Below are 22,096 nucleotides of genomic sequence, written 5' to 3' on the forward strand. Positions count from 1 at the left end.
AAAAGAAAAGCAACTCATGTCTAAACACGTGACATGCTCAGACCCATTTAAACCTAATAGAAATGATGGAATGGAACATTAAAATGTATTATTAGGCTATTTTCAACTATGCAGTACTTTTTCATGCCCCTGTAATATTTTAATAAATTAGACTAAATTAGCTAAAAAAAAACTGAGTTTACCATTGTCATTTTGCATTACTATAAGCTGCTTTGGCACAATCTGTATTGTTAGAAGCGCTATAGACAAAGAAAACTTCACAAAATATTTAACTGTGTAAATACAGAAATCATATTTTTAACACAATTAAGTGAGTTTGTGAGCTTGGATCTAACAAAAGGTCCATAATGCTATCAACCACCAGTTAGTGGAATACGTTTTCATGTTAAAACAATGCAAATATGAATAAGCATGTGCTGTAATCTAAGCGAAAGAGCTCAAATATCACTGACCCCATTAACTCATGACAAGGTACAAACAGACTGTAAAAATTCCCCCTAGAGAGAGTTTATTCTAATCTCAAGTTTCAAGTCCTCTTTTAATGAAGAACAAGAGATGTACACAATGTTGCAATGACTGTATTGTTCACAGAAATTTGCAGGAATCCGGCTTTTACTTGCAAAGCAAGTGACTGAAAAGCATAAAAATAGTTATCAATGACTTCGACAACTGCATTTACTTCATAAACTGTTAGAGTTACTAAAACAACAAGAAAAGTGTTCATGTACACAAACATACACCTATCTAATCTACGCATCCTGCTTTTGGTTAACTACATCAACTCAAATGCTACGCTTCTTCGAAGTACATCATATACACATTTCATCACATGAAAGTTTCGTCTCAGGATAGAGGAAGTTCAATGGCAAGAACCTGCCCCTTCAGACAAAGTATAAAGGTGTTTGCTGGAACAACAACAAAGGCACAGGTGACTACAAAAATCATTCACTGCTCGCAGTTGGCGTGTATCGGTAAGGTGCTCTTCCCTTCGGGTCAAGAACAGGAGTAGGCTACACAGTTTTCAGTCGTGATTCTGGCTACAGAAAAACTAACAAAAGAAAGATGTCCAGCTGGATTTGAAATCACCATAATTGATTCTGGTCACCAATTATGAAACATATGAGGTCTAGAGAAGCCAAAGAGTGGAAGAGTTCATACATAAAACACAGACAAAGTCCCACAAGAATCTAACGAGAGCAGGAGGACGAGGAGAACATCTAATGCCCCTCAACACCACGGTGGTCAATACAGGTTTAAAAACAGGCAATGCTTGGAGTTTTGGCAACACTGATATGTTGTTGACACACTGGTAAAAAAACACCTGGCACAGATTTCGAGAGTGTACAGCAGTCCGCTGCGCTCGCGGGCACAGTTAGCGGTTGTTCTTCATAGCGTCCTTGGCGGCCAAAATCAGAGGAGTGAGACTCGAGAGAGGCTTGGCCAACTTCAGGAAGGGATGCTGAAGATGACAGCAGGATTGATCAATGAACAAGTTCACACAAGTCATGCTATTATTCCTTAAATCGCTAGAATTTGTTGCTAACTGGTTTACCTGCAAAAGCTCTTTGCTTCCACCCCTCTTCTCCACGTCCATCTCGAGACAGCGACACAGGAAGTCCCGGAAGATGGGCGACAACTTTTCAGGACTTTGCAACTCTGGAGTCCCATTGGTGGCAATCAGGTAGAGCGCCTGAGGAGGAAAGAGTTTGGGTGTTTAGTTTCTATAATCGCCACATCACTAACTTTTTGGAGAACCAATGATACCAACGTACCCTCAGTGGATTCTCGTTGAGGTACGGCGGTTCTCCTTCCACCATCTCGATAGCCATGATGCCCAAGGACCAGATGTCGACTTTGGGTCCGTAGGCTTTGCGTGTCACCACTTCTGGAGCCATCCAATATGGCGTTCCCACCATGGTGCTCCTCTTACTCTGTTCGGGAGTGATCTGGGCACAGAATCCAAAGTCCGCTGTAGAACAGGAGATCAAAAAGATGATTTAGAGACATTTCCTGGTTTGTTTACTTTCATTGACGACTTAAATGGAACTTATAGACCTCAGTCGCATTAGATGCCATTTTTAACACCAATGACAAATGAGAATTGTAGACCGGTGGGTCATACGGTTGCATAATTTGGTGTTGATCAAGATGATGGCAAAACGCCAAAAATACATAATTCTAAAACAATTCCAGTAGACTTTAAAAACTAGACTAAAAAAAGTAACGTAACCCAAGACCTCAAGATGTAATGGGTCCCATTCATGAAACAACACCAAATTGTTTATAAAAATCACAGTTAAGTTAACCAAACTATATTTCATGATCGATTTAGACAGTTTGTTTTTTCACAAATAAGAAGCGAAGCAGAAGCGAGAACGTACTGAGCTTGACAGAACCGTCCATTCCCAGAAGCACGTTGTCACTCTTGATGTCTCGATGAATGACCTGATTAGCGTGCAGAAACTCCAGTGCCTGCAAACACTGTGTGAGATAACAGACAAGAGGAAGTTCATTAGTTAAGCGACAGGGTTACTTCCTGTTAAAACATACAAGGCCTGGGATGCTTCGACTTCAACGCACCTCTCGGCATACAGCGGCGATCTGGGCCTCGTCCATGCATGTCTCGGTTACGACATCTGTGAGCGAGCCACCAGCCAAGTACTCCATCACGACAAACAGCTCCTCACCTACCAGAAAACTGTAGCAGAGACAATTAACACTCGTAACCCTTCATGGAATCCTATGTTTTCAACCAGTTCCGAATTAAAGTTATGTGAAACACTGGAAACTTGCTTAAAACATTTGCACATTTAACACTTGTAAAACTTCATGGTATAAATAGGTATGTTTCCAATTACACGAAAAATTAGAATATTGCATACAAAAATTTACAATTAACACTCAAACCTTAATGGAATCATTAGCTGTTTCCATCAAAATTTACAAATTTTACTAAAAAAAACATTTGCACAATTAACACTCAAACCTTCATGGCACCATTAGCTGCGTTTCGAACCAAAGATATGAATTTAATTTGTGCAGAAATTGGAATATTGCATAAAACATGCACAATTAACATGCTTGAAACTTCATGGATCCTTGTAGCTATGTTTCCACCAAAGAATACGAATTTATCTTGTACAAAACTGGAATATTGAATTTGCACAATTTACACATTTAAACCTCATTAGCCGTTGACATTTACCAATTTAACTGGAATTAAACATTTGCACAATTAACAATCTTAAATCTTCATGGCATCATTAGCTAGTTTTACAACCAAAGTTACGAATTTAATGAATTTTTCAAAAAAACTGAAATATCGCATGAAACTTTTACGAATAAACCATGTGCTCAAGAGGACAAATTCGTCACTTTTTGGGAAACTGGTGCTAAGTGTCAACAATAAATATGGAAGATGCTGCAAAACACTCTTTTTCCACAACAATAATTTACTTCCGAAAGGAAAATTACAAAAGTTAAATTACGAACGAAACACAATAATAAAAGCTGTTGTGTTATCTTGCATTTGTGCATTTTAGAATGACTAAAACAACCTTCTAGATGGTGTGCAATGAATTCTGGCTAGTCCAGTTATCCAATCACACATTCTGTTGAGGCAATGTCATGCAAGTTTGTTGCACACTAAGGAATGTACTCGGTAAACATGTTTACATGATAGTTTCTACGCATGTCTTTTTATCGGATAGAAAATATCCACTTCTAAAGTTTTACACAGATTTTAAGCCGTGATATCTCAAAATTTGCCTAAAAATGCTAAGTGGTATACAACTGTTAAGGTAAACTTGGAAATTCCTGACCTGGAAGTGAAGGCAAAGTTCACAAAATTCACAAGCGCTGTTGTTTCTCGAAGAGCGGTTACCTGTCTAAGAAGTTGACGATGTTTGGATTCTTCAGTTCCTTCATGACAAGAATTTCGTTGATGATAAGCTCTTTCTTGGGCTGCTTTTGCAGGTTGATCTGTTTGATGGCCACCTGAGAGACAGAAATGTGTTGAGATGATGAAACTGGAAAAAAGAAGAGCAACACTGAATCCATTTCCCTCTCTTGCATTACCTCCTGTCCAGTAGCAACGTCGATGGCAGTGAACACCGTTCCCGAAGCTCTGCGGAAAGACGCAATTATTGATCTCCATCCGTTAACGAAACAATAACATGTTGCGAAGAATTGCGGGACCTACCCTTGTCCAATCTTCTCGTATCGTGTATATTTCTTTTTTGGATCTCCAATACTGACTATACTTCCTGTCAGAGAAGAAATAGAGGACATGTGGATTGAATCTCACAAAGCAGGGAAATTGCACAAAGAACTTCTTATACGGTGACGTACGGAGCTTGTCCATGATCTCCTCGTCCGTCATCTTGCCCTTTTTGGGTCTCTGTCGGTCGCCAGCCTTCGATGCGACCTCGCTGTCCGGAGACGTCACTGGAGGAGGGAGGGGGTCGATGACCGATGGTCGAGTATATACCTGAAATAACAAGGGTTAATCACAGTTAACTGAAAGTTAATATAAAATACTGATACGATAACACATTGTGTGGCTTTTGGTTGTAATTTTCAGTCGAAGGACAACAAGAAAAGCAATGTAAGACTTCACTGCTTTCATGGGAAGCATGGGAAGATGCCTGTGGACGAATAAAACTTCCTAAAGACCCGCTTCTTTTTTCTGTCCACTTTAGCCCTGATGCCTTTGAGTCTTTTAGACATCTACTGAAAGAGCTTACAAATGACTGAGACAATTAATGCTAGATGCCATCTGTTAGTATGTAAACATGCCGACGCTAATCATGACTCGCAGCCGCTAGAGGAGTTTCTTAGCGCTGATTTCCCTCGATATCCGGGGCGTTTAGACTCCTCCTGGGGAAAAATTGATGGTACAGCATTTGGTTTAAACCTAAACTTATATCCATCGCCACCTGTAAGCTCTTTCAGTAGCTGTGGTCATCTCAGTAAAATTACTAAAAAACATTTTTATAATCCAAAAAATTGTATCTCAATACTACTAGCTTTTAAGCACATCATGGCATTTCCATCCAGCATTTTTTGATGCAATATCTCAAAATTCCCATAACAAAGCTATTGTTTAACTAAATAGACATGACATAAAAAAAAAAAGCTTAATGTTTAAGGAAAAATAAAAACATTATTAAATAATTCTTAAAAATAAAATGAAAACCAATACTAAATTAACACTGTAATTAACCAACTATCTGGAGTTTTGTTTTATATATACATATAATACATATAAAAACTATATTTTTAATGGTTTCTTACGCTCTTGGTGTGTTCTGGCCGTGGTGCGACAACAGGTGGCGGCGTCTCCTCATCGTCGTCGTCTTCATCGTCATCCACTGTTTTGATTGGAGACGAGGGCTCTGGTGATTTTTTCACAGGCTTTGGTTTTAGAGAAGGAAAGCAGCACAATTATTATTCAGAAACGAGCTTCAGCTGATTTAGCCACTGTTTTTGTGGTTAACGAAAACTAGAAAAATATAAAAAATATATAAAAACACCTCAACTTATTTCTATCAGTTGCTTTTTCAGTTTAAGTACTAAAATAAACTAAAATAATAAAATAAAATTGTATAAAACTAAACCTAAAAAAAATTACAAAATGATTTAAACTTTAACTAAAACTGCGAACACTGAAAATAAAATCTAGTTCAACATATTACTGAACTTTATTTCAGCTAGCTACCAAAGACTAAAGCTTAAATAAAACCCAAATAGACGCTTCTTAAAACAAAAAAAAACATGAAAAACATTTAAAACTTTGAAAAACTGTGAAAACAGAAAATACATTAACATATTTATAAAAAAATACATTTTTATAAACGTATTTCATTTCAGCTAGTTGCCAAAGCAACATTTCATTTAGTTACTTATGCACTAAAATGACTAAGGCTACAACTGAATTAAAAACTAATAAAAAAATACAGAAAAATAACAAAAACACAAATAATTAAATGTGTTGTAAATAAAAAAACAAGCTTAAATAACTAAACAATAATGATAATAAAAATGTCACAAACTTTAAAATAAAAATAGGAAATACAAAATTAAATGCATCTCAATAATACTAAATGCCACTGATTCACATACCGATTGTTCAGCAGAGGGAAATTCGTCCTTCTCTATACACAAACAAATGGAGAAAAGCGGTCAGTACGACATGACAGTTCCTGTAAGGTGAGCATGAGCACACGAGTCGTCCAGCGCACCTGAGGAGAAGCTGAGGTACTTCTGCCGGCCGTTTCCCGTCGAGTCGTAGAACTTGAGCACGTCCAGGACGGCCTGCGGGTTCTTCTTCTGCTCTGATTTGGTGATGTTGGAGGTCTGCAGTAACCGCGCCCACTGCTCTGGCATCCCCTGAGAGACGACAGATTTAACCTGAACCAGATCCGCTCACAGCCACCGAGGCATTATATATCAGTACTGAACTTTGATTACGGCTGTAAATGAACAGCATGTGGCTGATGTTTTATATTACAAGATTGGTTTCATTTACTCTTTTACTACACCAGATTTCAGCTATGCATTATTTCTGCTATACATTACGTTTTTACGATATTTGGTGTTTCAAAATCAAAAATAAGAATTGTTTTACTGTATTTATTTATTTAATCGGTTTCAAAGTGTCTATTGAAGCAAAAAATATATATATATAATAAATATAAAATATACAATTAATCTTCTTAATTCTTTAACTTCTTGATAACCAAATAAAATAATTCAGTTTAATGTTCAACTTTAAAAAAATTTATAAATTCCTTTTATATTGGTTTTATTGTTTAAAATTATTTTAAATGCTTATTAGCATAACAGTGCAAGCTACAATAAAAAACTATATTTAAAAAAAAGTTAAATATACAATTAAAAATGTTCCAACATTACAGTAACAACTACATAAAATCCTTCAGTTTAATATTCAATATGAAAAAACCTTTAAGTCTTTTGTAGTAATATTAAATTATAAAATTGTTTTAAAAAATTATTATTAAAACTGTTTTATATCGGTTACATTATTTGAAATATTCATTGGTAAAGCACTCGTAGCATTATAAGCTGCAAAATATCAAATAAAACATCTCATTAAATTATATTAAAATAAAAATGCATTAGTTTAATATAATTAAATTTAATAATTCTAACATTTTTTCACCCTGAAACCAAAACATTTAAATTGCTTTTATATTGGTTACATTACATTAAATATTTATTGGCAAAGTGCAAATAACAGTACAAACTACAATACAATACAATACAAGAAAAAAATGTAAAATCCACTCAATATTTAAATACCTGCAAAATGTCAAATTTCTGAATGAAATGCTCAATAACAAAGCAAATATTATATATATATATACACGTACACACACGCACATATATGACACAAATGATACATTATTTTTGTTATTTAGAGACAGATGGATATAGATGTGCATACCTTTACAATACTGTAATTAGTTAAAAGAATGTAATGAGTTAATTTGAAATGCTTACTATTGAAGATGAGGCATCTTCAGTCTTACCGTGAACTCTCCGGTAACGGCGTCGAACCCCACGTGGATGGTGTGCTCGAAGTCTGACGGCGGCGAGATCTCCGGACGCTCTTTATCTCGGTCTTTCCTCCGGCCGCCTGTCACGCGACACACACAGTATCTCATCATCAAGATCATAACCGAGAGTCACCTCGACCAAACACACTACGCTTTGCTCTGAAACCCGCATCTCCACAGGTACAGTAACAAACCACACACAGTCAAAACCAAACCCTCTGCGGCTCGGCAAACGTCAAACTTACAAATACTGATTTTCAAATCAACTGTTTAGGTTCAAACGCTGATGAATTTAGGTGGAATTTGAAGCATCTTTTTCAGTTTGCTTAACTCCTGCAGTGTGACCATTGGATTTTCAGAAGTACAGATAAAAGCTTTAAATGAGTGAAAACCAGGAACTACAATGTGGAAAATATTAATATATTCAAATATTGTAAATAAAAATAACTTAAATCAACACTAGTGTGGGCAACACCAGTATCCTTGACATATATACACATATATATACACACATATATATATATTTTTTTTTTTTCTCAGTTTTAATTTTGCTTTCATTTTTATGCATTTCGTTAGTTTTCAGCAAATTTGTGCGTTCTACATTTTTATTAGCCTTTACTTATTAAATGTCTATAGATTTTATTGATTTGTTAGTTTATTAGTTTTTGTTTCAGTAACTTTATTTAGCTACTTAGAAAGTATTTTTCTTAAATATTTTTTGTTTCAGCTCATTTTATTTCAAGTACTATTTTTTTACGGTTTTAGTTTTAAATATATTAACTCTGGTTTACACAATTAAACAATAAATACACATTTTACTATGATTAATATACTATTATTATTACTATGTCAGTAATTCATAAATGTATTCATATTAAACATTTTTTTAATATATTTTCCATTTCAAATTTTGTTAAGGTTTAATTAATTTTGTTGTGTTTTTGTCATTATTACTTTTTTAAACATCTGTTTTTAATAATTTGTAAAAAAATAAATAATAATAATACTTCACTTTAAACTAAAAAACATGACTTTGACAACTAACTGAATTAAAATAATACTATAAAATAACAATAAAAATAATATTACTGGAATTTTATTTCAAGTAATAAAAATATGACTAATATTAGTTTTAGATAGCATGCCTGTATCTGAAACAAACTAATGAATAATTAAAATGCTCTTAAAGAAAGAAGCAGTGTTTGCACACACAGGCAGATGAATTTCTGGCGTCTGACGGCTCTCTCTGGAGCTCGACGAGCGGTTGGGCGTGTGAAGCGATCGGTACGCACCCTTCTCGGCTCCGGAGAAGATGGAGATGATCTTGTTGCGCTTGCGCTCCTCGGGCACCGAGGGCAGGGGCTTGGAGCTGTGGTTGGCGGCCAGCGCATCCTTCCCGCCGCCGCTGAAGATGGTGCTGCTCATCCTGACGGGCGGCGCAGGCGGCTTGTCCTCCAGATCCCCATTATCACACATGGTCCGGCACGAGCAGAAAGGAAAGAAAGGAGGAGTGGGTGGAGGAGAACGTTTGCAGGTGGAGATAAAGAAAAGGAGGAGTTAGAGCTGCAGGAGCAGAAGGGAAGCACAACGGAGAGATGAGCCACGCAGACGAACAAACACATCAGAAACACTGCAGCCGTTCACTTGCTTTATATTATCATGATAATTAAATATGAAATTGCAGTTCAAAACTAAATATATTTATTTCAGGTAATTAACTTATTTAATTTTTTTTGTTTTAATTAATTTACTTTAATTGTATTTTATTTTTTTATTAATTAATTTTTATTTTAGTCAGTGAATCATAATTCTGTATGTAAGACAAATAAATAAAAAATAAATTGCAATTTCATACTCATTTTGAAAATAATAACTAAATTAATATTAATGGAAAACGATAAGAAACTTTTTTTTTTCATTATAGCATTTTTAGATGTAATTAAATAAGAAAAAATATTTAAAAAATTTTGCATGAAGAATATTCAGACCATTTTTAGAATCATATTATGCTTAATTATAATGAAAATAATGTCAGAATAAATTAATAATTGTCCCAAGATTAATTATAATTGATAATAATTACTATTAAATAACAACAATAATAAAAAATACATTTTTTATGGATTTTTTAAATAATATAAAAAAAATATTAAAGTGATTTTTAGGACCATCATAAGCATTTTACGCTTAATTATCATGAAAAAGTGTCAGAATAAATCAATAAAATGTATAATGATGAATTACCACAAAATTAACAATGATAAACGACTACAATTAAATAACAAATTATGATTAATAGGAAACTGCTTTAAAGAAATTATATTTTGCACAAAGAATATTCAAGATGATTTTACAACAACCATTGCCATTTTATATTTAATTACAATAAAATAATGTCAGAGTAAATTATTAATATCTGTCTTAAGACTAATAATAATTTATTACTATTAATTGCATTAAAATATTAAGGTGATTTTTAGGATCATCATAACCATTTTACGCTATCGACAGAACTATCATGAAAAAAGTGTCTGAATAAATTAATAATAATTATAAAACTATGGGGGCTTTTTAATTTTTTATTATATTTTGCATAAAAATATTCACGATTTTACCATTTTAAGCTTAATTATCCCATAAATAATAAATGACAGAATAAATAATTGTCCTAAAAATAACACAGCAATTAAATTACTATAATAATAATAGGTTTTAAATGAGTTTAATTTATGCCAAACATAAGCATATGAAGTAAAACCCCCCTAAGAGCTTGTCCAGAACTCATCTGAGCAGCACTAGTTAGTTCATTAGCAGGGGTTAATTATTATACTTGCTGACACAGTGCTGTTGTTTTATCTGGCTCGAGCTGAAGCGACACACAGAGAGAGAAACCCGACCCTACATAGACAGCACTGACAGAGACACCTGCAGCTAGGCGGCACGCCAGGGTTCGGGACGCGGCCGGAGGAGCTCGGGTTCTGCCGCGGCTCACCTGTGAAGCGGAGCTCAAACTTCAGCTTGAATCGCTCCAGCGGGCCGCGGAGGAGCTGCTCTGTCCGGGGAGAGGCCTGAGGCGACGCGCAAGCCCCGTCTGAAGGTCTCTGCGCCGTTATCGGCTGCCTAGCGCTTTATTTTTGGTATTTTTTTGTGCTGTTTGGGGAAGGGGAGGCGCCCAGCAGCGTCTCTTTCTGCCCTCGCCTGCAGCAACAGCCAGCGACTGTTTCCGGTGCGACGGGATTCTGGGGAAACGAGTGACAAAATAAAAGTCCGGCGATCCAATTCAATACCAGATTTACTTTTAATAGGAATTATTGATTTATTGCAATTAACATGTATATATTACTTATATTTTTGAATATTATTAATATTGCGTAATTCATATATTGTTCATAAGAATATATATATATATTACTTTTAATCGGTATGTGTTATATAAACTTTTTTAGTTTATTATACTTTTTTTTAAAGGATTTATATTATTTAATAATTTCAGACACAATGGTAATTCAAAGTGCTTTACATGAAAGAAAGTAAAATAGTCCTAAAAAATAATAATATAAATAAGGAGTTATATATTTATAAATATTTTATAAATTAAGTATTTTGTATTTTAAAATAGTTACTTATAAATCTATTACTTATAACTATGTATATTATAATTATTAATATTGCGCACACATTCAATTCTGATTATGTATCAATATTTGATAAATTAAGTATTTCATATTTCAAAATTGTTACTTATAGATATTAAATATATTATAATTATTAATATTGCATAGTTTATATATTGCTGTTAAGAATATATACATTACTTTTAATCTGTATGTATTATATAAACTTATTTTAAAGGATTTATGTTATTTCAATATTTGATACTTTGGAATTGTATACATACGCACGCACACATATTCAATTATGATTATATATCAATATTTTAATCTGAATAAAATAATTATTCCTCAAAATATTGATGACGTAATAACAGACATGCACAAAAGGATCTCTCGAAAAAATTATGTGTTATTTTCACAATTATTTTTATAAAATTAATAGTAATAATATGAGAAAATACATTTGATATCATTTTAAATATTTTACTTTATATTATAAATCTTATATAAAAACTTTATGCATAAAAATGTCAATTATATATTTAGTATTTAAATATTAATATTTAATATTTCAAAATTGCATTTTATATATACACATATACATATATATTTATATATATATATATACACACACATATATACACACACACAGTAGTGGTCAGAATTATTGGCACCCTTGGTAAATATGATGAAAGAAGGCTGTGAAAATTAATCTGCATTGTTAATCCTTTTGATCTTTTATTTAAGAAATTCACAAAAATCTAACCTTTCATTGGAGAATAAGAATTTAAAATGAGGGGAGATATCATTATGAAATAAATGTTTTTCTCTAATACACATTGGCCACAATTAACGGCACCCTTTTATTCAATACTTTTTGAAACCTTCATTTGCCAAAATAGTAAAGGAGTTTTCTCCTATAATGCCTGATGAGGTTAGAGAACACCTGACAAGAGATCAGAGACCATTCCTTCATCCAGAATCACTCCAGACCCTTTAGATTCCCAGCTCCATGACGGTGCTTCTTCTCTTCAGTTCACCTCACTCATTTTCTACAGGGTTCAGGTCAGAGGACTGGAATGGCCAGCAGAAGCTTGGTTTTGTGCCCAGTTACCCATTTTTGTGTTGTTTTTGAGGTTTGTGTTTGGATTATTGTACGGTTGGAAGATCCAAACATGGCCCATTATAAGATTTCTAACAGAATCAGTCACTTATTGATTTTTTATCTGTTGGTATTTGATAGAATCCATGATGCCATGTGTCTGAACAAGATGTCCAGGACCTCCAGCAGAAATATAGGCCCACAACATCACAAATACAGCAGTATATTTCATTGTACACATGGGGTACTTTTTATCCCTGTGTTCACCAAACCCATCTTGAGTGTTTGCTGCTAAAAAGCTCATTTTTTAGTTTCATCTGACCATAGAAGCCAGTCCCATTTGAAGTGCCAGTCCTGTCTGATAACTGAATATGCTGGAGTTTGTTTTTGGATGAGCTAGGAGAATTTTTCTTGAAACCCTCCCAAACAACATGTGGTGATGTAGGGGCTGTTTGACAATTTTTTTTTAAGGTTTTCTGACCCCGAGACTCAACTATTTTCTGCAATTCTCCAGCTGTGATCCTTGAAGAGTCTTTAGCCACTCAAACGCTCCTCCTCATCGTGCATTAGGACGATATAGACACACGTCCTCTTCCAGGCAGTTTCATTACATTTTCTGTTGATTGGAAATTCTTAATTATTGCCCTGATGGTGGAAATGGGGATTTTCACTGCTCTAGCTCTTTTCTTAAAGCCACTTCACTAATTTGTGAAGCTCAATTATCTTTTGCTGCACATCAGAAATATATTCTTTGGTTTTTCTCATTGTGATGCATGATTAAGGGAATTTGGGCTTTGTTTTCCCTCCTATTTATATTTATGTGAAACAGGAAGCCATGGCTGGATAATTTCATATTCATAATCTCCCTGGAGTGCTCAAAATTGTGAATATGAATGGAAGTATACTTCAGAGATATTTTACTCTTAAGAATTCCTAGGGGTGCCAATAATTGTGTCCAACGTGTATTTGAGAAAACATTTATTTCATAATGATATTTCCCCCCCATTTTCAGTTGTTTTAGTTCAATGAAAGGTTAGATTTCTGTGATTTTTTAAAATAAAAGATCAAAAGGATTAATAAAGCAGGTTTATTTTCAGAGCCTTCTTTGATCATATTTACCAAGGGTGCCAATAATTCTGACCACGACTGTATGTGTGTGTGTGTGTAAAATAGAAATAATCTTAACACTAATAATTATACATTTATTTAAAATATTTGATTTATATTTTATATATTTCATTTTAAACATCGATGTAATAACCGACAGACGCAACATATATTTTTTATAAACAAAGTAAGATTCGGATTTATTTACAATCACGTAACACAGTAATACATTATTATTAATCCACTATAACATCATATTCATTCATGCACATTTGTCTAAACCACTCATCTAGCTGTATCACACCACACACACACACACACGCAAAACACATAAGACCAATAACACTGCATTAACTTAGCTATAATCTGTATCAATGTTATTATAAATATAAAACTATATTTAAATATTTGTTATTGTTATATTATCAAACGTATATAATTATAAATAATTGTATTATAAATATACAATTTATTAAAACATGCATGAAGTTTGCTATAATAAATATTAGTATTATTATAAATATACATTTGATTTACTTTGTAATGATATATGTTACATATAAATATTAATAATAATACATCTAAATATTTGTTATATATGATATAAAATAACATTTCATTATAAATAATGCTATTATAAATATAAAATTATATAAGAATATTATTATTATTTATATGGTATTTTATTATGAACAATAATATTGTTATATATATATATATATATATACAGTATATTTATATATTATATTTACACAGTATATTTTGTGCATATTAAAAATAATTAAAAATATACATGAACTTTGCAATAATATTTTTTAGGCCTATTACTATTATAAATAAAAATTCTATTATACTATTATATAATATATAATTATAAATAATACTACATATAATTTACATGAAAGAATGTATGAACATTGCTATGATACACATTTATTCATATTAATATTACATTAGCCTATATTTGTTGTGACGGACCAGACTGGGTTGGATCCATTTGCAGCTTTTATTAAGAATGGTCAAATACCAGCAAACAGAGCAATAAATAGAAGTCCGATGAGGAGTTTTAGAGGATCAGATGGAGAACTGGTGCATTATGGGGCTTCTGATGATGAACTATACATTTGCTTCTACGTGTTGTTTTAAGGTCACTTCCTCTATGCTACACATTGTTTATTGTTTAGTTTTTTTGGTCTTATCCCTTTGATTCTGTTAAATAAAATAGCATCGATAATATTAAAAATACTTTAATATTTAATTTAATAAATATAAAGAATGGAGGACATTGAAACCTTAAGCCTCAACATATTTTGTTCTTCAAATATTGTACATTTTTAATAACTTTTAGTCAAAACATCAACTAAAACACATTTAACATTTAAATGAATTAAAAGGTAACAGAAATAAATGTAATATATATATAGTGGCATGCGAAAGTTTGGGAACCCCTTGCAGAATCTGTGGAAAATGTGAATAATTTTAACAAAATAAGAGAAATCATACAAAATGCATGTTATTTTTTATTTAGTACTGTCCTGAGTAAGATATTTTACATTAAAGATGTTTACATTTAGTTCACAAGACCAAAAAATGGCTGAAATGATTAAAATAACCCCCTTTCTTAATACTGTGTGTGGTTACCTGGATGATCCACGACTGTTTTAAACCGAGAACTGTTCTTCAGAAAAATCCTCCAAGTCCTGCAGAATTGTCCAGCATCTTTTGCATATTTGAACCCTTTCCAGCAGTGACTGTATGGTTTGAGATCCACCTTTTCACGCTGAGGATGATTGAGGGACTCAAACGCAACAATTAAAAAAGGTTCAAACATTCACTGATGCTCCTGAAGGAAACACGATGCATTAAGAGCCGGGGGTGAAAACTTTTGAACAGAATGAAGATGTCCAATTTTTTCTTATTTTGTTGAAATATAATTTTTTTCCCCATTTAGTTCTGCCCTTCGGAAGCAACAGAAGCTACTTGCATGTTTCCTGGAAGACAAATTAAGTACAATTTACCTTGATCTTCAAATTCAAAAAGTCCAAAACACACACACAGACAATGTGTGTGTGTAAAACTTTACTTGTGTAAAAATGATTTTAGTCGATGCAGTTAAATTAGTTTCTAATTTGTGTTTAGTTTAGGTTGAAGTACTAAAATTACTAAAAGTCAAATAAAAATGTATAAAAACTAAACAGACATATTTAACAATACAATTACTAAAACTTTACAGATAAAATTAATTCAAAAATTAAACATTCAAAATACTAATGAATATAAAGATAGACGACAACTAATTATAAAGACAGAAAAATGAATTATTAAAACTTTAAAATAAAATGAAAATGGAAAATATATACATGTATACAACTAAATTCAAAATATCAATAAATACTAAGATAAGACATATTTTAAAAGACGAATTAAAAATGACAAAAACTTTAAAACTAAGACATAAAAAGAACAAAAACTAATAAGATTGTAAATATTACAAAAAATTATTAAAACTTTAAAATGAAAATAGAGAAAATATAAAACTAAATTCAAAATATGAATAAAAGATACTAAAACAACGCTGCTTCATATCACAATACTTTACATAAATTTCAAACGACAGAGGAGATGTAATGGTAAATATTTATTTGTTTTTAGGAAAAGCTGTACGGAACATCTAGTCCATATATTTCAGGGATAGTTAAACATGAAAAAAAATAAAACGCTACTTGATTGTCACACTTTCTACCCACTACTGATGACACGATACAAAGCACAGTTACGTGTGTTCAATAAGGTAGTCTCACGTCAGTATGATGAAAGAAATATTTCATGTTTTATATTTGGATCACATGTAGAATGATAAAATAAGACAAGAGCAGCGTTAACACCGCTTGATCTCACTTTGGTTGATCCTCTGACGTTGGTTTGCTTTTCCAGCCATAAAAACGGCATTGAATCTGAAAGCGTTCTGGCCATAAGTGCCAAATCCGCTCATTAAAAAGTGCATTAAAGCTGCTGGAGAAACGATGGCAGATACTGCCAAAACCACACGCTTAAAACATTCAGAACTGGAGCAAGATGGAGTTTGAAACACGGTGGTTTATGCTTAGCATGTTTCTGCGCACGGGATGAAAACATAGACTTTTTATCTCCCTATTTGGACTTTTATTCCTGGCAATTATGAGTTTATATCTCACAACTCTGAAACTAAAGAACTGCCAGATATAAAGTCGCAATTCTGAGAAGAAAAGACTGAATTGACATAAATTCGCAATTGCGAGAAAAAAAATTGAGTTACGAGATAAAGTCACAATTACATTTTTTATTCCACGGAAGAAGCACAATTGGAAGATATAAACTAAAGATAGAAAAACTGATCTCAGAATTGTTTGTGCTACAGAATAAAAAGGTAACTGCAACATTTTATCTCACAATTCAGATTTTGTGTCTTGCAATTACGAGATTGTATCTCACAATTTGGAGGAAAAAATCTAAATTGTGAGATATAAACTCAGAATTACGAGATAAAAAGTCCTAAGTACATTTTTCTATACCACGGCAGAAGCAAAAAACACAATTGCGAGATATAAACTAAAGAAGTATAAACTATTTTTTTGTGCCACGGAATTAAACTTGCAATTGCGAGAAAAAAAGTCAAATTCCAAGATACAAATTAAAGCATATTAACTTAGTCAGAATTGTGATACATAAACTCAGAATTATGATTTTTTTTCTTTTTATTACGTAGCAGAAACAAAAAAACACTATAACTAAATATAAATCCAGAATTGCTTTTTTGGTTTCTGCCACAGAATAAAAAGTAAAAACTAAATATATAATCTAAGATACAAATCAAAGAATTGTGAGATATCACAAGAAAAAAGTCCAAATTACTCGCAACGGCAACAAAAAGTCAGAATTGCGAAATATAAACTTAAAAAGTCGTATTTTTTATTCCCTGGTGGAAACAAAAACACAATTGCAAGATATAAACTAAAGAACTGAGACGTAAACTCGCAATTGCAACAAAAAACTTTTATTTCTCGCAATTCATGTTTTTTTTCCCTGCCACAGAATAAAAACAATATTGCGGCTTTCTATCGCACAATTCAGACTTAATTTTTCGCCGTAATGAGAAAAAAAGGCAGAATTGCGACATGACTTCTTGACTTGATTCAAGTTTATTGCCACATCGGCTTCAGAACTGCGACATTTTGAGAATGGCGAGAAACAAATCTGAATTGTTAAATAACTTTTTTTATTGTGAGGTGGAAACAAGCTTCCACAGTAGTTAGTCGCTTTAATTTCTGCTAAATATTCTTACTAACACAGCGAAGAATAAAGCAGAATTTGAAAAAAAAAAACAATGGCATTTATGATGCATTGAGATTTTGGATTATCGCCTGTAATTACGTAATTATAACAATAAAACGTATCACTTGATCGTTCAAAGTTTCACTTTGCTCGATCAACAAGTTGAGTTTCAAAGCAAATCGATAGTTGCAGGAAAAAAGTAGTCGTGTTATACTTTAAGTGCAAGAGCGGCAAATACAAATCGTACGTTTGCTGCCGAATTCAGCGTGTTAAACGGCTTCCGCTAAAAACATTTCACGAGCAAAGCACAATGACATGATATTTGCTTGAAGCTTCGTAAAAATTAAAATACATACTAATCAGTAAGTAAAGAGAAAAATATATATATATCATATATAATATATCCTAGATTGTCTGAAAATGACAATTTGACAACACAGAATGAAACTTAAACATATGGAAACATTTCAAGTACTTTGAAAAATAAAAACTTTGTTTCCTCGCGACCCTCATATAATTCATCATGGCCATAGAAAGGAGTATATATTATCCTATTTTACCACTTAGACAAAATACATATATATGCATACATATATACTCATATAGAAATGTAATCTCTCAACGTTACAAAGGTGCATCTCATTTTTTCTTTCGATCCTGGGTGCATCGTGGACAGAACCTGGAAGAAAGAAAAGAAACGTTGTTTTGTGATGTTCGAAACAGAGATATTGCAGCTTTCTCGTGAATAGACCGACGTACCATTTCCCTTTGGGTTTCGTTGCCAGATCAACGCAAGCGAAGTGAAACCACTCAATGGGACACTGTTAACAAAGACATTTTGGTTAAATAAATACTATGAGGAAATGCTAATAAACCGTTTAAAGCGTTACGTCGTACGTCTGGGTTGTCGCATCCGATCATTTCTCCATATGACACTTGGTGGCACAGGCAGTATGTGGGCTCATTGGGGTCAACGGGCATGTCTAAGACGTCTGACGGGTGAACTGGAAGGATGGATTCAGAGAACTCAGGGCTGCGGAAAAGAAAAACTACGTAAATGTCACTTCAAACCTGTATTTTTGAGTAAACATCCAAGATGTGGATGAGTTTGTTTCTTCATCAGATTTGGAGAATCCCATCATTTGCTCACCAATGGATGTGAATGGGTGCCGTCAGAATGAGAGCTGATAAAAACATCACAATACTCCACACCACTCCAGTCCATCAGTTAACATCTTGAGAAGACCTTTGCTGAAACAAATCCAGCATTAAGACGTTTTAACCCACATATTTGTTTAGAGCTGTTTTGGACTGGTGCTTGATCTGTGCAGATTTCTCAGAACACTTTTTCACTGAGAAATGGATATTATGGATAGTATTTCAGTTAATAACATCTTAATGATGGATTTGTTTCTTATAAATACAGTTTTTGGCTTCACGAGATTAACCAGATTACTTATTGGATTACATGATTACTTGATGTTTTTATCAGCTGTTTGGACTCTCATTTTGACGGCACCCATTCACATCCATTGGTGAGACAGTGATGGAATGCTGTATTTCTCCAAATCCGATGAAGATACAAACTCTTCCTAACAAATTTTAATTTGCAGATGAACTAAACTTCATACACTGTGACTCTCACCCGTTCTTCATTTTCTTTTTCCGTGGCGAGTCATCGTCTGAAGATTTGCGTCCTCTTCCTTTCGACCGTCGTTTTTCCTTCAGGCTTCCTCGACCGCCTACTTCTAGGAAGGACAGCAGATTGGTTTTATTATCCTCGTACATCATGTTGATTATGACATGTGTTATATTTGGCCAAATCAAGCCACAGTCTGTCTTACTCTTGGCCGTTCTGTTGTCTGGACTTTCGTAGCCGCTGACGTCCAACTTTTCCTTCAGCTCATTCTCAAAGCGAGCGAGATCGGCATCCAGCCTTCGGATGTGTTTGTCCACCTGGAGAGAAAACGCTCACGTTATTTTTAATAATAATACCAAGAACAAAATGAATGCAGATTCCCAGTGCATTATAATATATAAAAAAAAATATTTAAAATCATTAGTCATTAGCTATTTATTTATTATTATTTATAAACATCTTTCTGTTTATCATGATTCAGAGAGTAAGAAATACTTCTAATTTCATTTTGATTTCTGTTAAAATGTCAAAACTAAATTTTACTTATTGCCTTTTTCCTATTTTTATCTCTTTAAAATAAAGTTGAACTAAAATATTTGCATTTATAAATTGCAAATTTTACTCAATTAAATATTTCGGAGCTGAGTGTAAAATACAGATTTTATATTTATTATAAAAATATTGTATCATTTTGACAATAAAACTCAAAAATATTTTACAGCTGAGTATAAAATAGATAATTATGTTTAGTATTAAAGAAATTTTAAAACATGTTTTACTCAATTTAATATTTTAGAGCCGAGTATATGATATTTACTATAAGAAATTAATGTTTTTTCAACAATAAATCAATTTCTACTCAATTGAATATTTCTGAGCCGAGTATAAAATACAGACAATTATTATTATTATTTACTATAAATAAATATTCTATGATTTTTGACAATAAAAGTTTTTACTCAATATTTCAGAGCGGAGTATAAAACACATTAAATTATATTTACTATTAAAAAATCTATGATTTCTGATTCAATAAAACATTTTCTACTCAATAAAATATTTTAAAGCCAATTATAAAATACAGAAAATTACATTTACTATACAAAATTGTCATTTTTTACTCCATTAAATATTTCAGATCTGAATATAAAATCCAGAAAATTATGTTTACTACAAGAAAAAAATATTCTATAATTTTTGGCAAAAAAAAAAAAAAGGTTTAGAGGCATTTTCAGTATAGAAAATGCCTCTAAATAAGTTATAATTATAATATTTCCACCCAAACGTGATTAAAGTGACATCTAAACTCGGTTACTGACCATTTCGTACGTCTGCATGGCGAGCTGCACTTTGTCGTCGCTGTATTCTTTGCATTTGCTGAATCCGTTCTGAATCTTCTGCAGGTGCTCCACTCTCTGATCCGGAGCCAGATTTCGGACGTTTTTAATGTATTCTTCTGCGAGCTTATCGATTTCGCATTTCTTTTCTGCGAAAAAAGAAGAAAAGCTGTCACATATTCATCGATGAGCAGTAAATGCAAAAGCAAAACTCGTCCCTCCACTCCACCCAAGTTGTGTTTTTTGTCATTCATATTTAGTGTTCCAATGATGCCCAGAAATGCTCCCTAGCCAGACAGCACACTAGGATTTGAGCCGCAGCCCGGGTGTCATCTCACCCTCCGCTCTGTTGTCAAGCTCCCGCATGAGTGTGAAGTTTCTCTGGAGCTCACAGGGCAGGTTTTCAATGCCTAGGGTCATAAAAACACACTCATAATTTAATATGGTGTTTACATACATGAGGAAAGTTCTGGATTGAGTCAGTCACAGTCCTCTGTTTATTCAAAAGCAGAAAATATTATTAAACACACGTGTGCTTTCCACACACACACACAGAAAATCTCACTGAAGACATAAAAACAACATGAGTTTGTTGACTTAGCATGTTGTTAGCATGCTGGCTAACTACTTTCTGTCCCGTGTTTACAACTTGCTGTGGCTTTACAGTAAAATTAGATGTGTATATAATGACCTAACAACTAAATAAAAGAATAAATTTGCTTTAATGCTACGCAGTTTCATACAGCCGAGATGAAGCTAATCAACCTGCTGGCTTACTAGCTGCAGCTCGCTAATGCTAATCTGACATTAGCCACCAAAACATCCTCAAACTGCACCTTTCAAAACGCCTTCATTCCGCCTAAAACGTCGTTAAATCCAGCGTAATTCTATCGAAATGAATTCTACTCACTGTCGAGATAATGTTCGAGATAAATCGCTGTCGCCATGGCGACGATCTTCACTCGTCCGCGGCGTGTTGTTCTCCTCCGCCAGTCCGCGTGAGCTGGAACAACACTGGCATCTCATGAATAATTAATGAGGTGCTGGTGACGCTTTTGAAAGCCGTGTTTTGATTGGCTGGCAGTGGGGCTTGGCTCATTAGCGTTCTTCTGATGTCCATCCCCGCAGATCGATAGATGGAGAGATATGACAATAAACTAAACATTAATATAAATAATTGTAATAATATTTTACTTTTAATTTTTTACATTTAAACTATAAAACAAGTATTGCTGTTGGAATTAATTATATACACATTATATATATATATATATAAAATGTTATTTATTTCATATCACTTCAATCATTTAATATAGACGCTATCATATAATAATATTTAATGCATTAATTTAAGGTAATAACATTGTAATATTAGTTACATGAAAACATTATCATAAAGTAATATG

The 22,096-nt window shown here is 33.0% G+C and overlaps 2 protein-coding genes across 4 annotated transcripts; both read right to left on the bottom strand.

Moving 5' to 3' along the window:
* Window positions 1-480: 480 nt before the first annotated feature.
* On the bottom strand, window positions 481-10,810 carry LOC306875403 (serine/threonine-protein kinase PAK 2-like). Of its 3 annotated transcripts, none has more exons than XM_079425924.1 (15): window positions 10,573-10,810; window positions 8,873-9,032; window positions 7,554-7,660; window positions 6,243-6,390; window positions 6,124-6,155; window positions 5,296-5,415; window positions 4,351-4,489; window positions 4,202-4,265; window positions 4,078-4,126; window positions 3,884-3,996; window positions 2,581-2,698; window positions 2,382-2,481; window positions 1,773-1,969; window positions 1,553-1,690; window positions 481-1,459 (listed from the first exon to the last, which is right to left on the bottom strand). In XM_079425924.1, the coding sequence occupies exons 2-15, from the start codon at window positions 9,003-9,005 to the stop codon at window positions 1,373-1,375; spliced, it is 1,545 nt and encodes a 514-aa protein (XP_079282050.1). In that variant the 5' UTR covers window positions 9,006-9,032; window positions 10,573-10,810; the 3' UTR covers window positions 481-1,372. The 3 variants fall into 3 exon arrangements, with proteins under 3 accessions (XP_079282050.1, XP_079282049.1, XP_079282051.1); XM_079425923.1 differs by having other exon boundaries at window positions 8,873-9,143; window positions 10,573-10,805; XM_079425925.1 differs by having other exon boundaries at window positions 8,873-9,026; window positions 10,573-10,799.
* Window positions 10,811-16,027: 5,217 nt separating this feature from the next.
* Window positions 16,028-21,706, bottom strand: LOC306875237 (inhibitor of growth protein 5-like). Its single transcript, XM_079425719.1, has 8 exons — window positions 21,601-21,706; window positions 21,029-21,100; window positions 20,673-20,839; window positions 19,559-19,670; window positions 19,360-19,462; window positions 18,612-18,747; window positions 18,474-18,535; window positions 16,028-18,393 (listed from the first exon to the last, which is right to left on the bottom strand). Exons 1-8 carry the CDS (start codon window positions 21,635-21,637, stop codon window positions 18,354-18,356), a joined length of 729 nt encoding a protein of 242 aa, XP_079281845.1. The 5' UTR covers window positions 21,638-21,706; the 3' UTR covers window positions 16,028-18,353.
* Window positions 21,707-22,096: the final 390 nt, after the last annotated feature.

Source organism: Barbus barbus (genome assembly GCF_936440315.1).
Source record: "Barbus barbus genome assembly, chromosome: 9".
In the NCBI taxonomy this organism is placed as follows: Eukaryota; Metazoa; Chordata; class Actinopteri; order Cypriniformes; family Cyprinidae; genus Barbus; species Barbus barbus.

Bases quoted from the DNA above. Each gene is read 5' to 3' on its own strand.
- LOC306875237 (XM_079425719.1), bottom strand. From the start codon at position 21,637: ATGGCGACAGCGATTTATCTCGAACATTATCTCGACA. The intron at 21,101-21,600 runs GTGAGTAGAATT...TTATGACCCTAG, and splicing joins TCTCGAACATTATCTCGACA to GCATTGAAAACCTGCCCTGT. The intron at 20,840-21,028 runs GTGAGATGACAC...CTTTTTTCGCAG, and splicing joins GCTTGACAACAGAGCGGAGG to AAAAGAAATGCGAAATCGAT.
- LOC306875403 (XM_079425923.1), bottom strand. From the start codon at position 9,056: ATGTGTGATAATGGGGATCTGGAGGACAAGCCGCCTGCGCCGCCCGTC. The intron at 4,266-4,350 runs GTACGTCACCGT...CTTCTCTGACAG, and splicing joins GGAGATCATGGACAAGCTCC to GAAGTATAGTCAGTATTGGA. The intron at 1,970-2,381 runs GTACGTTCTCGC...CCTGTTCTACAG, and splicing joins GGACGGTTCTGTCAAGCTCA to CGGACTTTGGATTCTGTGCC.